At 41.9% G+C, this 15097-nt stretch overlaps 2 protein-coding genes across 6 annotated transcripts in view; one reads left to right on the forward strand and one right to left on the reverse strand.

Moving 5' to 3' along the window:
* Positions 1-4090, reverse strand: part of LOC138947512 (tetratricopeptide repeat protein 24-like) — a 29399-nt gene extending 25309 nt beyond the window's left edge. For 4 of the 5 annotated variants that reach the window (XM_070319029.1, XM_070319020.1, XM_070319014.1 and 1 more), the window contains exons 1-3: positions 4028-4090; positions 2708-3158; positions 2044-2344 (exon numbers count right to left, since the gene is read on the reverse strand). In XM_070319029.1, the coding sequence (XP_070175130.1) occupies positions 2044-2344; positions 2708-3121 (715 nt within the window). In that variant the 5' untranslated portion in view covers positions 3122-3158; positions 4028-4090. The remainder of the gene's footprint in view (positions 1-2043; positions 2345-2707; positions 3159-4027) is intronic. The other variant, XM_070319009.1, reaches the window with a different exon arrangement.
* Positions 4091-11918: 7828 nt separating this feature from the next.
* LOC138958723 (uncharacterized) lies at positions 11919-14792 on the forward strand. Its single transcript, XM_070329983.1, has 3 exons — positions 11919-12154; positions 12482-12719; positions 13715-14792. The coding sequence occupies exons 1-3, from the start codon at positions 12061-12063 to the stop codon at positions 13977-13979; spliced, it is 597 nt and encodes a 198-aa protein (XP_070186084.1). The 5' UTR covers positions 11919-12060; the 3' UTR covers positions 13980-14792.
* The last annotated feature ends 305 nt before the right edge of the window (positions 14793-15097 follow it).

Genomic DNA, 15097 nt, shown 5'->3' on the forward strand with positions numbered 1-15097 from the left:
TACAGATGTGCCAGAAATTGTACATTTTGCTGTCTTAATTTGCATGACGCAGAGTATGTTGTGCAAGTATTCAAACGAGTCCAGCACTATTCCATTCATCAAAAACATTGGTCAAGCAGATGCTTTTCGCCGACATAGACCTCATCAGCGATAATAAGGCAGGATGTTAAGTAGCAAATAAGCATTCACTTTCATTTAAAAGTGCCAGAGCCAGTAATGAGTTGTCCACAGCTCCACAACAGAACACACCACACCTAATCAAAGTTCATACACAGCCTGTGCAGTGATGGTCTCTTTTACCTTCATACAGGGTGACCCAAAAAAAAGAGTACCCAAACAAAACGTCATAAATTGAACAAAAATAAAGCAATCTTCATAAAAGTTATTATTTACACACACAAGTAGCCTCTGCATGATTTGCACAGAAAATGTTAGCGTTCTAGCTTGTCTTTCGGGAAAGTTATGCTCATTCTACAGAACATGCTCCAAATGGCCTCCCCCGGATTTAAATCCCCCAGATTTCTATCTTTGGGGGTTCCTGAAAGACAACGTCTATAGGAACAACCCACAGACAATCACAGAACTCAAGAGAGCCATCACAACAACCATTCGCGGAATCTCGCAACAGGAGTGTGTGCGTGTGATTGATAACTTTGCGCGGCGAGTTCAAGTTTGTCTGCAGCGGCGCGGAGGCCATTTGGAGCATGTTCTGTAGAATGAGCATAACTTTCCTGAAAGACAAGCTAGAACGCTAACATTTTCTGTGCAAGTCATGCAGAGGCTACTTGTGTGTGTAAATAAACTTTATGAAGATTGCTTTATTTTTGTTCAATTTATGACGTTTTGTTCGGGTACTCTTTTTTTGGGGTCACCCTGTACATGACTTGATCTGCTGTCTTTTGTTCTGTGAATAAAACCCATGTGTGTAATGAAAACAAATTTTTCACTTACCATACTTCCAGCTTTTAGCTTTAATAAAATGAAGCTTGTTTCATTAGCCTGAACAACTAAAAGCAAAAAAATGCAAAACATTCCATCAAAGAGAGAGACTTGTGCATTGAATAAAGAAAAGATCCAATTAGTTAAAAGGAAGAAAATACAAGAAGAGCAAACGCTCGATCGAGTCACTTTCGCAGTTCTGAATATTATATGAGGCATCAGATGGACAGGAAGAAATTGCTATTCACAACACAATGAGTCACGTTCACATAAAATTTGAGCCCGGTCACTTTTATAGTTTCTGAGAAAAGCCCAACGTTAAGTTGTGTGTTGCCGAACAGAAAAGGCTAGTTATCTCCCTTGTTTTTCTGATAACGTTCGTAAAAGGCTACAGATGTAAATACTTTGATGTAAAGAATAATCCTACAAAGTTTCAATCACATCCGATGAACTTTGTCAAAGATATAAAATGTCTAATTTTTCCTTTAACGCTGACCTGTGACCTTGAAAAAGGTCAAAGGTCAACGAAACCATCGTTAAAGTGTAGAGGTCATTGGAGGTCACGACTAAACAAAATATGAGCCCGATCGCTTTGATAGTTTCCGAGAAAAGTCCAACGTTAAGGTGGTGTCTACGGACGGCCGGCCGGACAGACTAACACTGACCGATTACATAGAGTCACTTTTTCTCAAGTGACTCAATAAAAAGCACTCAATAAACAATTGCATACACACATGCGTGTGTGCGTGCGTGTATGTGTTTGCGTGTTTGTCTGTCTGTCTGTGTGTACGTGTGAAGAAAGATATTTTTATGGGTTCACTTTAGTAACATCCTACTACTTCGATAAAGACACAGATAGAGGGATTCATACCTGTGCACTAAATGTGCACAAACGCAGAGAAAAGGAGAACACAAAAACACACATGTACACCTACATACAGTAACACACAAATGCACATGCAAATGTATACACACACAAACATTAACACACAATAACAACTGGCACCACAACTGCAAACGAATAAAACCGCACTAACAAACACACCCTTGCCGACCCTCATCCTCAGAAAAAAAGGTAAAGAAGCACACACACATAAGACCAACCTGTAATTTTCCCTTCTCTTCGAACATTTTCAAGCATGTTGCAACACTGCTCCACCGCTCCATTAATTTCACGCTGTTCTCCATCTTCCTCCCCACCATTCTCTTCCCCTGTGCTTTCCATCCCCGCCTCTGGTCCTGGCGTCTTTTGTTTAAAGCTCTGTCCTACCAGTCGCTGCTGATTTGCTATCCGTTGTACCATCACCAACAGTTGATCGGTCAATTTGTTTGCACGCCGGTAGGTTTCTTCTAGTTCTTTGTACCATTTCACCATTTCTGCTGTCCTTTTGCGGAGAAGACTATTCTGTTGAGAAGAAAACATGCACAGTTTCATGAATACTACTTCTACAAATGTTTGTGGAAAGTAGCATACCAGTGTTATTTCCATGAGAGTGGTTGGAATTCTAATGTTGCCATGTGTATGTGTGTATAGATATATATATATATGTGTGTTTGCATGCTTACGCGTATGTGTGTGCAAGCATGTGTACATGCATGTCTGTGATTTTCTTTCTTGGTATTCCTGTGGAACTGTTTGCTTGTTAAACTGCAATACTCTATGCTATAGGATAAGTTATTTTTCATTTGGACTGTCTTGGTTTATTTACTTCTCTGTCCTGAAAAAAAGAGCCAAAACTGAAAGACAAAAACAACCTAGCCAACTTACCTGCACAAGGCGTTTCAAAGTGTCAATCTCCATGTTGAGGTTGTCCCTCTCTCCCTTATACTCTTTCAGCGCGTCTTCAAAGTAGCTTCCAGCCTCTCTGTACCTCCCAGCCACCTCATATCCGAGTGCAATGTTGAAAAATAGATCTCCATTGGAGACACAATCCACTATGCCTGCTGGCGGGATGGATTCTTTCAGGTGTTCAATTCCCTTTTCAGCCTCTTCCTTCTTTCCCAGGCTCACATATGCAGCCCCCAAGTTTGCCGCACATGCTCGCAGAGTGAACGCGTTTCCCAGCTCTTTGGCTTGAGCGTAGGCCATGCTGTACTTCTCTATGGCACCATGGCCTGAGAGCCTGGAAGCCTCAATGGTGTACTTTTCAATCAGTCTTTTGATGTGTTGATCCATCCTCATTTTGTTTTCCTTTCAAGCAGTCTGTGTTGTGAACTAGCTGAAATAGAATTAAGTGCGTGCTGTAACACCTTAAAGAGTGTCTGGGAGTTTTCACCATAACAAAAAATATATGCATCCTAGGTGAAAATTCAACAATTATTTTCAGGAAGAAATCTAGCTTACACTGTTCACTTCATGGATGATTTATTACCACACACACACACACACACACACACACACACACACACACACACACATACTATAACGCATAAGAAATACGATCGTTTAAATACAAATTAAGGTCAAGGTAACAGATTCATTTTTGATCACTTGCTAGTGGCATCTGCACGTATAGCTGCTCTGTCATAATTATTACTGTACTCTGTTGCTGGGTTATCTGTAATGTATGTATTTTTAGTAACTGTATTACCGTAGCCCAAATGTGCGGTGTTCTAGTCGACATGTGGTGCTTTGTAAACCTTGTGTGTGCGTGGATGTGGAGGTGGACTCTTGGACGTCTTTTTGTTATTGGAATTATGGTTTTTGTTAAATTGTATTGCTGTTGCTGTTGTTGTGTGAGTGAGTTGTGAGTTGGCAGACTTGACTTGACGGATGACTGTTTGCGTAAGTGAGACTGTGTTTAGTATGCATTCTTATTCTTTTGATTGGAAATGAGTATTGTTACAACATAATTTCCATATGGATTAATAAATTTGAGTTGAGTTGAGTTGAGTTGAGCTCTGCTCGGCACTGAGAGATATTGACAGCAAGCTTCTACGATCACGATGAAGATTTAACAAAACTACATGCCACCGCAGATTAACACTAAACGCTAAAACAACAAAAACAACATACAAACAAAAAACTATCGGATCGGATATAAAGCACACAGAAATAAGCGCACAATATTTTCATGGATATTCCCACCTTTCTTGCCTTCTAAGTTCTATGTACACCAAAGTATGTTTTCCATCATAGCAACAGCTGAAGAGTTTCTCACAGAGTAGCTTCCCTTGCTTAACACTTCCGGCGTAGCAGACGATACAGCAAATTGTTTTAGTTCCTTTTATTTGGTGTTGAATGAAATGTGTTTTTATTGTGTTTTTTAATTTTCCATGTACCCTCACGGGGTTTTTATCGGAATAAAACTTGACTTGACTTGACTTGTCACAACAAAGCACAACGATGCTAAAAAGCTGCATGATTGTGAGCACCACTGACTACATTTTTTGTAAACTGTAACAAAATGCCGCGATGAAGACTGATTTTCTCCCAATCTCAGTTTCCCAAGCTGATCACGACAGCATACCATTGTCATTGAGACTTGTGTTAGAATCTGAACTAAAACTGAAGGTGAACGTTTCGGATTCCATTGCAAAAGCCAGTATTTCAGATTTATCCAGGCAAAAGAATGGTCTCAGTTTAGAAGAAAAAAACTTGCGTTGATTTTCGGTGCAAGCTCAATGGCACAAAATGCGGTGCCTAATCGGGATGGATGAAGGAATCCAAGGCAAAAAGAGCTTTTGTGTGTGCTAAAGTAGAACAAAAGAAAAGAAAAAGGCACAGAAAAAAATTTAGTTTTAAATGTTCATTATTCGAAGGAACCGTTTTGGTTATTCAGTGAGACGTACCGAGTCAAGTATGAGCATGCGGTGCCAATTAGCACCATATTGCATCCTGCACAATGAGTATACACACACTGACAGCTGTTTGTAATTGGGTCTGGCTAGCTGCTGTTGTCTCCTGTGTGAGGGGTGTGGGGAGGGGGTGATTTTTTAAAGTCAACACTGATTTGGGGTTGAGGATCGTAATGGCCCTCACCGAACTGGCACACCACTTGCAGGACCCCGTGACCCAGCATAATAAACAGGCCCAAGGTGAAGGCCATACACCTTTGGGGAAAAAAGGGCGGAGGGGGGGAGGGGGGAAAATGACGTTACTTTTCTAAAAATCCTTGTCCAAAAGAATTGTGCACATCGGAAGTTTGGGGAAAAGATCCATGGAGAGGAAACCCGGCCGTATTGAGGAAAAGGTCCATGGAGAGGAAACCATTTGGAAAAAGGTCTATGGAGAGGAAACTAATGGGGAAAAGGTCTATGGAGAGGAAACTATGGGGAAAAGGTCCATTGAGAGGAAACTATGGGGAAAAGGTCTATGGAGAGGAAACTATGGGGAAAAGGTCCATTGAGAGGAAACTATGGGGAAAAGGTCCATAGAGAGGAAACTATTCGGGGAGACGGTCCATGGATAGGAAACAATGGGGAGAAGGTCCATGGATAAGAAACAATGGGGGGAAAGTCCACAGTGGAGAGAAAACTATTGGGAAAAGGTCCATAGAGAGGAAACAATGGGGAAAAGGTCCATAGAGAGGAAACAATGGGGAAAAGGTCCATGGAGAGGAAACTATTGGGGAAAAGGTCTATGGAGAGGAAACAATGGGGAAAAGGTCCATAGAGAGGAAACAATGGGGAAAAGGTCCATAGAGAGGAAACTATGGGGAAAAGGTCCATAGAGAGGAAACTATGGGGGAAAAGTCCATGGATAGGAAACAATGGGGGAAAAGTCCATGGAGAGGAAACTATTGGGGAAAAGGTCCATGGAGAGAAAACAATGGGGTAAAAGTCCACGGAGAGGAAACTATTGGGAGACGGTCCATGAAGAGGAAACAATGGGGAAAAGATCCATGGAGAGGAAACTATTGGGGAAAAGGTCCATGGAGAGGAAACAATGGGGGAAAAGTCCATGGAGAGGAAACTATTGGGAGACGGTCCATGGAGAGGAAACAATGGGGAAAAGGTCCATGGAGAGGAAACTATTGGGGGAAAGGTCCATAGAGAGGAAACAATGGGAAAAAGATCTATGGAGAGGAAACTATTGGGGAAAAGGTCCATGGAGAGGAAACAATGGGGGAAAAGTCCATGGAGAGGAAACTATTGGGAGACAGTCCATGGAGAGGAAACAATGGGGAGAAGGTCCATGGAGAGGAAATTATGGGGAAAAGGTCCATGGAGAGGAAACTATTGGGAAAAGGTTCATGGAGAGGAAACTATTGGGAGAAGGTCCATGGAGAGGAAACTATTGGGAGAAGGTCCCAGGAAACTATGGGGAAAAGGTCCATGGAGAGGACACTATTGGGAAAAGGTTAATGGAGAGGAAACTATTGAGAAAAGGTCCATGGAGAGGAAACTATTGGGAAAAGGTTGATGGAGAGGAAATTATGGGGAAAAGGTCCACGGAGAGGAAACTACGGGGAGAAGGTCTATGGAAAGGAAACTATTGGGAGAAGGTCTATTGGGAGAGAAAGGCAGGGTCATGAACAGAAAATATGTGAAGGAGGTCCGTGGAGAGGAAACAAGATTGACTGATAAGGTCCGGGGGTAGAAAACGAGCTGGTATGGTCGGTAGAAGGAACAGAAGAGGATAACGGTGCAATGAATGAACGAAGAAGGATAGAAAACTGTCAACTGAGTAAAAAGGTAACGGCGGAGCTTATAGTCAAATCTTTCTCCACGCTACGTCGACCGGTGGGTACGCTCAGCGCCCCGTATTAGACGATCAGGTTTGAAAGTAACAGAAGTCAGTTTACTGTTCGGCCACGGCGTAGCGTACAGTTAATTTCTCTGCCGGACAATAATCAGACAATCGATTAAGCTACCTGGAAGCTAGACTACCGCAGAGTTGAAGGACAAAACTTTGTTGCAAGATTGAAAACGTGTTACCTATATGCAGACACTGCAGTTACCTATTTATGTATAGGTGTTGATCTCATCCGTTAGTTTCTGTAACTCTAGAATTAGCCAATGTTAAAAACCGTCCTAAATCCTACGACCAGAGAAGATGTATCATACATAATGTGTTTATTTAAAAAAAAGAAAAAGAGAACATAACAGTAAACAGGTTTGGTAGCCTACATTCTAAATCAATATTTCGACAACTTGTCGCTGCCTTCTTCGGGGTGGTAAGAAGTAAGCAATGACGGCGCGTGATGCACACGTATAGAGCAGGGATGGCCAAATCGTCCGCCTTGTCGCCAGGGGCGAGTACAAAATCCGCCGGTGTAACACGAGAAAATTACTCCCACGAGATTTTTACTCCGGAGTAAAAATGTCGTACGAAAATTGTACTCCCTTCACGAAAAACTTACTCCCCCATAACACGAGAAAATTACTCCCCACGACAGGTGTGTTCCGAGTCACATTTCGGTCGAAAATGTTACTCCCCTGACGAATAAATAACGAATAAATTATTCCACCCTAACACGAGCAATTTACTGCCCACGCCAGGTGTACGCAACTTTTACTCCCTTGTCCCCTGTTAGTCTTGGTGGTGGAAGGGGTGGAGGGAGGGTAGCGCGACATTTGTTTGCGCGAGATCACGTATTGGCATTATCCCTTCGCCCGCATCTCATTTTCGCGTACGAGATTTTTACTGGAAGTAAAAAAAATTGGGGAGTCAAAATTTCGTGGAGGGAGTAATTTTTTCGTGCCTTGAGGAGTTCTTTTCTCGTACGAAAGGTGTACTCGGAGTAAGAATTTCGTACGAAATTTTTACTCCGGAGTAAATATTTCGTGGAGTAAGAATTTCGTGTTACACCGGGCTAGTAGAAACCGCCTGGCAACTCGCCCGGCTGGCCAATAAAAATTCTGGTCCAATGCAACCCTTTTGGTTGTGCTTTAGAGTTTTAAAGCCGTATATATTTAAAGCACTGCAGATAAAGTGTGGTATGTACCGGGCCAGCGAAATTTCTGCCGGGCTAGTGACTTTCTTGAAGTTACTCGCCCGGCTGGCGGGTTAAAATTGTGAGATTTGGCCATCCCTGTAGTGTATATTCAGAGTATATCCAGTGTATTTTTACGATTTTCCGTACATTTCTCTGGTTGAAGTGTTTCCAAATTTAGTGCTGAAAATAAGTAAGTATAAACCACAGCTCTGCTCACTGTTTGTAGTTTCAGTAAAAAAAAAGGTGAGATCTCATGATTGTATGACAGCGCTCTATAAGACCAGCACTGACCGTTCCTAATCTTTAAATACCTTGTTCTGTTCTCACGGTGGGATTGTTCTGTTCCTTCGCCTCTTAGGCTTCTAGGCTCATAACACCGCGGACCCGTTCTCATCCGATAAAATAATAATGTCCTGGGACCAATGTTGGGCACTTACCTGCTTTGTGTTTACTTCGTTATTGGACAATGGTGGAAACTAATCAACAAGTTTCCAGTGAGTGCTTCCGGCCCTCAAACCGTCATAACGCGTGTTTGCAGAATCATCAGGGGTGTTAGCTGTCCACTGGGTGTGAAATATAAGACGATATTTTCGTCGGCTTAATTCACTCCGAAAACACTGCATGCGTGGCGGACATAAAATGCGGTGGAAGAATCAATCAATCAATCAATCAATATGAGGCTTATATCGCGCGTATTCCGTGGGTACAGTTCCAAGCGCAGGGGTTTATTTTTTTTATTTTTTATTTTTATTTTATGCAATTTATATCGCGCACATATTCAAGGCGCAGGGATTTATTTATGCCGTGTGAGATGGAATTTTTTTGCACAATATATCACGCATTCACATCGGCCAGCAGATCGCAGCCATTTCGGCGCATATCCTACTTTTCACGGCCTATTATTCCAAGTCACACGAGTATTTTGGTGGACATTTTTTTTTTATCTATGCCTATACAATTTTGCCAGGAAATACCCTTTTGTCAATCGTGGGATCTTTAACGTGTACACCCCAATGTAGTGTACACGAAGGGACCTCGGTTTTTCGTCTCATCCGAAAGACTAGCACTTGAACCCACCACCTAGGTTAGGAAAGGGGGGAGAAAATAGCTAACGCCCTGACCCAGGGACGAACTCGCCGACGTTGATCAGTTGTTTCTCACACAGACGCAGTGCCACAGCTCCGGTGAAAAGATGGAACGTCCAAATGTGGTTCTGACAATTTCTTATGAAGATATTTTTCAGAGGTAAGTAGCACATTCTGTTTGCTTCCTTCATTAGCCTGTGCTGCGACTTCTGTCTTGTGTGTGGCGCACGTTATATGTCAAAGCAGCACCGCCCTAATATGGCCCTTCGTGGTCGGCTGGGCGTTAAGCAAACAAACAAACAAACAAACAAACAAACAAATTGCTTCATTGATTCTAATACGTTTATTTTTTGTGCGTAATGTTTGCCAAGTTAGAAGTACGAGAGTGTCTTTGTATTTTGTTTTTGTTTTCAGTTTTCTATTACTGGTTATCGATTTGTATTTCCATTTATGTGTTGTTTGTGTGTGTGTTTTTTTAATTATTATTTTGTTTTTCGTTTAACGCAAACCTGCATGTTCTTGTATGTGTGGACGTTTGTTCCGTCATTGTGTGTGTGTGTGTGTGTGTGTGTGTGTGTGTGTGTATGTGTATGTGTGCGGCTGTACGTGTGTGTGTGTGTGTGTGTGTGTGCCAGTGTGTGTGTGTGTGTGTGTGTGTGTGTGTGTGTGTGTGTGTGTGTCTGTACGTGTGCGTGTGCCGTGCGTGCGGATATGTAGATATATTTACATGTAATAGTTTTTTGGCAATAAAATGAGCTATCACAAACATGTCCACCTTCGTATGAGTGCATTCTTAAATGTTAGGAGGAAACTGAGCTTGACACTTAAATACTACACTTCCATTGGGTACTTGCCATTTAAAAAAAATAAAAATTAACAACTAACAGCACGAAGAAGGCCAATGCGCTTTTCACTCTAGCAACATGACCTTACACAACATGCATGAACTGAACATATCATTGTGTTCACAATGTAAGCCAACGGTTTGTTTTCATGTAGCTGTTTTCCTGGAGCTCCATTTGACCGAACCTGTTACCAAAACCACCGTGACTAGTTCAGGAATTATTCTCCCGATAATCCATTAATGGTCGCTTGAGGGTACTGGGTATGGGTGTCGGCTTAGGGGTTTACCTATTTTCCCACACCTAGGTAAGGCATTTCGGGGTTTCGACGCCTTAGACGTCCAATTATAGTCTTCTGTTACCTCTCTTTCGACCAACGCGCAACGACACACACATACTGTGTGTGTGTGTGTGTGTGTGTGTGTGTGTGTGTGTGTGTGTTTTGTGTGTGTGTGTTTGTGTGTGTGTGTGTGTGTATGTGTATGTGTATGTGTGTGTATGTGTGTGGGTGTGTGCATATGTACATGAATGTGTGTGTGCGTGTGTTCGTGCGTGTGCGTGTGTGTGTGTTCACGCACGCGCGTGTGTGTGTCAGTGTTAATTAACTTGAATCAGTAGAAGCCGTTTAACCTGGCGCTAATGCATAACATATTGAAAATCGATTGCAGCACGTTTGTTCCGCTTTCGTAATTGGAACGGCCACAGTCAGGTGTTAGGGGTAACCCCTTGAGTGTTATAATAACAGGAAAATCGATATCTGCTCCTTTTGCCACATGTGGTCACAGTCAGAGTACTCGCATTGCCGTGAAACTGTCGGAGGTATCATTTCCCTGTATATTGCACCTGCGTTATCTATAGAACTGGCGCTAATAAATGATTGATTGATTTATGGTTATTTGAAGCTTATGCTTGCCAGAGATTTTTTTTTTCTTTCTATAAACAAGAGATTAGAACAAAGCAAGAGATATGTAAACGAAGTTGTATTATGGTTATTTGAAGCTAATGCTTGTCAGAGATTTGTTTTGTTTTGTTTTATAAACAAGAGATTAGAACAAAGCAAGAGATATTACCCAATATTGACGGACTGTGTGACGATATCTTCTGCTATGGTCTGTTGAGACAGTGATATCAAAATCGAGACCGGAGGTCGAGATTTTGATATCACTGTCGAAACAGACCAATAGCAGAAGATATCGTCACACAGTCAGTCAATGTTAGATATATTGCTAATTCTCTGGACATTTTGTATTTACTGTACAGAAATTACAAAAGTATTTGTCTCAGTTTTGGCTGTTCCACATCCCTCCCTCTGATTATTATTTCTTTTTGTTCACTCTTTTCTTGTACTTTTCAGTATTTAAAAATGTCTTTTCTTTCAAAAAGTCTTCAGTCACTTGCTCAACTAAATTCTGGGATCATTACATTTTCATATATATTTGTTTGTTTTTAAATTCAGGTGTTTTTGTTTTTGAAGTGGGGAAGCAATAAAGAGGTCGTCGATATCAAAACTGATATCGACGGAAATGTCGTCGATATCACTTTTTACAATGAGCTCAGTTTTGCCCAATTGACCAATGGAAATCCGCGTAACATATGAAATAGCAATATATGTATGTAAACGAAACTTACTCAGGTACTGTTTCAGAGCTCGGTGAGGGTGGTAGGTAATATTACCATTATAAAGCGGTCTGCGGTTATCGTTTCATAGATTGTTGTTTCTTTTTGCAATTGCTTTCTCGGCGTTTTGTGTGTATGTTTTTTATGCAGAGTCAGTGATTGCTTTGTATCTTGTGCGTGCAAATAAATTGTATGAGCTGGCACACCAGACGTAATTCAACGTTTTCTTCATCTTCGTTTCATGGCGCCTAGAACTATTTTAGGATTTGCACCATATGAATGTCCTCATTATTATTATTTAAGTTATTGAGACATCCCAGTGCACTAAGGGATTTATAGAGCAAATCGAGAAAATTCCAAGAGTGCGCTAACAGATTTAAGCGCATCGCCATTAGCCAATCAACTGGTTCACATCAGTCATGTGACACCAGTACTTACTGACAATTATTATTATTATTATTACTATTATTATTATTACTATTATTATTAATATTATTAGTATTATGTCCTTCTTTGTTTGTTTGTTTCTTCTTTTTTTTTTACGTCAAAAGATATCACAGACAATAATTATGCAGTTCCACACAACGGAAAGATCACAGATGCTTGTGTCAACGAGACACGTTGGTGACGCGTGGGCTGTCGTTCTGCTGTGAACCCCTCACAGACGCATCCCGCATAATTTGACTGGACTTTGCAATGGCGATGAATTCCCTTCCTCTTCTGCTGCCCCCGCCTCCAATCCGGTCTTACGATTCCCACAGGCGTCTGATAAGCACTGCGAAGAGAAAAGGTAGGGCTCATTCAAACTGACGTGTAGAACTGCCATACGTCACGACAGCACTGACGTCATGAGGGACTTGCTCTTCAATGTTATGGTGTCATTCTGTGAGATGCTATCACTGACTTAAGACTGACGTCATCATGTATATTTTTGCTTTCCTGGCCTGGTGTCCAATTAATCCATGTACTGAGGCTTCTCGTTTAACATATTTTCATCCCTTTTTTGGTCAAAGTTTATTTATTTTGAAATGACGTACAATTTTGCTTGTCTACTAAGTTTGACAAGGTTAGTACTTTTCTAAACTTTTATTCAGAGTTATGATTATTTTCCCTGCAGAAACAGCGGCAGTCCGTGAGCGATGGAAGCAGAGTCAAGCTGCTACAGCTATGACGTCATCACGATTACGCATCCATCCGCAGTCAGCACCCCCGGACTTGTCTGCGTCATCACGTTCTGTGACGTCAGCTATACGCAAACAATTGGCTTACAGCCGCTGTGAAGACAATGCCAGGAGATCAGCAACAGTTGAGCGTCAACCGCAATTTCCAGCGCACGAGAAAGAATTCTACAAAAGGTGAGATTAATGTAGAACTACTAGCAAGCTAATTGCTTCCCTTCTTTCATGGCGTACACGGGAGATTTTTTTCATTTTTAGGGCATTGTTATTGTAGGTCTTTCAAAAACGTGATAAAGTCAAGTAAGTTGCTTTCTCTCAGGATTTCCAGATTTTGAACTTTTTCAATGACGTCACGCGTCTCTCCCAGCAGACATAGGCGATAAAGTATTTGATTTGCTTCCAGTCGGCTACCCGGCTTCTTCGCCTCACTTGAAATGGCATCACTTCTTTATTCCAGCGATTTGTTCAAGCCCCTAATATATACTAAGGGCTTTCATCTTCCAAAAATGACATCACGTATCTAGATAGCAAGTTGTTCAAGCGGCAACTCTACTTGGTGCCAGTAACATCTTGCAGCAACTTGTCCAAGAGGCAACTCTACTTCATGTTTGTAAAACCGATGACGTCAGTTTTTCTCTTGCAGCAACTTGTCTAAGCCGCAACATTACTTCGTGTTAGTAAAAACAATGACGTAATATTTATCTTGCAGCAACTTGTCTACACCGCAACCCTACTTCCTGCCAGTAAAAACAATGACGTCATATTCATCTTGCAGCAACCTGTTTTAGCCACAACCCTACTTCCTGCCAGAAAAACAATGACGTCATATTTATCTTGCAGCAACTTGTCTAAGGGGCAACCCTACTTTTTGCTAGTAAAAACAATGACGTCAGATTTCTGTTGCAGCAACCGGTCTAAGCGGCGACCCTACTTTGTGTCAGTAAACACTATGACGTCATATTTCTCTTGCAGCAACTTGTCCAAGCGGCGACCTTACTTCCTGTCAGTAAAACCGATGACGTCATTTTGTCTTACAGCAACATAATGTCTAAGCTGCAACCCTACTTCGTGCCAGTAAAACCAATGACGTCACATTTTTCTTGCAGCAACTTGTCTTAGGGGCAACCCTACTTTGTGCTTGTAAAAACTATAACGTAGTTTTTCTTTCACAGCAACTTGTCAGAACGGCAACCCTACTTCATCCCAGTGCAAATGGACGCATCACCCCCTTGGGACTATCCCTCTGGCCACACATCCTATCGTGACGTTTTCTTCGTTGCTGCTACTGGGGCCCTGCAAGGGGACCAAAGTCCTCGCTGCAAGAGTGCCAGGAAGGAGCGCTACTTCATCAACCCTGAGTGGGCCTCAGAGAGCGCGTCATGGACACGATTCCGGCACAGAGCTAACCCAGAGCAGTTCCGACACAGCTGGATGTAACACGTGAAACGCTGCTCGACATGTGACAAATTTCCCTCATTCCATATCTTCCAGAAAATGCGTGATCTTTGAGATGATAATGCGTGCGGATAACCACCGATAGAAATATATGTAATGGCTAACTGCTAGGACACGCGTTTGCATAGGACACCTCCAAAGAAAGACAACACTGAATTTAAAGGCACAATGACACTGGTGGCTTTTGAGACGTTCATTTGTCAAACATTCTAACTATACACATGAAGCAGTCAGGGTGTTGGTTTTCTGGTATGAGTCCAAGTGGAAGGATCGTCTAATCTTATGGAAAAGTCTCGACAAATCTGAGATAGTCAGCAAAACTGTTAACACAGGTCAGAAGTCAGAAGTCAGAAGTCAAAAGTCAAAAGTCAGAAGTCAGAAGTCAAAGTCAAAAGTCAAAAGTCAGAAGTCAGAAGTCAAAAGTCAAAAGTCAGAAGTCAGAAGTCAGAATGTAAACACAGGGTCCATTGCGAAAGGGTACGTCGAGGTAGGAAAAACACCCCCGTTGGTCAAAGGGAAATAACCATTCTCACTGCCACCAACTGAGAAGGTTATTTCCCTTTGACCATTAATATGTCACTCTTAATCTTAATCCACCAATAACTCCCTAACCGTGTGTTTGACTGGTCCCAATTTTTGTAAGGACCGTCTCAGGAATGTATAGAACCTGTTCACCAAGTTTGGTGACGATCGGTCCGTTCATTCTTGAGATCTATATGCGAACACAAACACACAAACACACAAACAAACAAACACATCCAGTGAAACCTATACACACCCCTATACCGGGGGTGTAATAAAGCAGTAAAGTTCCAGGGCCCGAAAGAGGTCACAGGATTGATACCAAAAAAACACCTTGAGACGTGTGTGTGTGTGTGTGTGTGTAAATGTGTTAATGTGCTTGCGTACGTACATGTGTTTGTGCGTGTGTGTGCGTGCGCTGAGACCAAGAGGAGTTATATATATATATATACCCGTATACCCCGTTTGCTGAAAGAAAAATGAAGGCACGAAAGCTGGGAGAAGCATGTAGAGGCAAGGGAAGTAAATCGTGGAGTTGGTCATTTTAATACCCGGATCGTCTTCCCTTCCACTGTAAA

This window comes from Littorina saxatilis, linkage group LG1, assembly GCF_037325665.1.
Source record: "Littorina saxatilis isolate snail1 linkage group LG1, US_GU_Lsax_2.0, whole genome shotgun sequence".
In the NCBI taxonomy this organism is placed as follows: domain Eukaryota; kingdom Metazoa; phylum Mollusca; class Gastropoda; order Littorinimorpha; family Littorinidae; genus Littorina; species Littorina saxatilis.

Coding starts and splice junctions, on each gene's coding strand:
- LOC138958723 (XM_070329983.1), top strand. CDS start 12,061: ATGGCGATGAATTCCCTTCCTCTTCTGCTGCCCCCGCCTCCAATCCGG. Junction 12,155..12,481: donor AAGCACTGCGAAGAGAAAAG/GTAGGGCTCATT, acceptor TTTTCCCTGCAG/AAACAGCGGCAGTCCGTGAG. Junction 12,720..13,714: donor GAGAAAGAATTCTACAAAAG/GTGAGATTAATG, acceptor TTTCTTTCACAG/CAACTTGTCAGAACGGCAAC.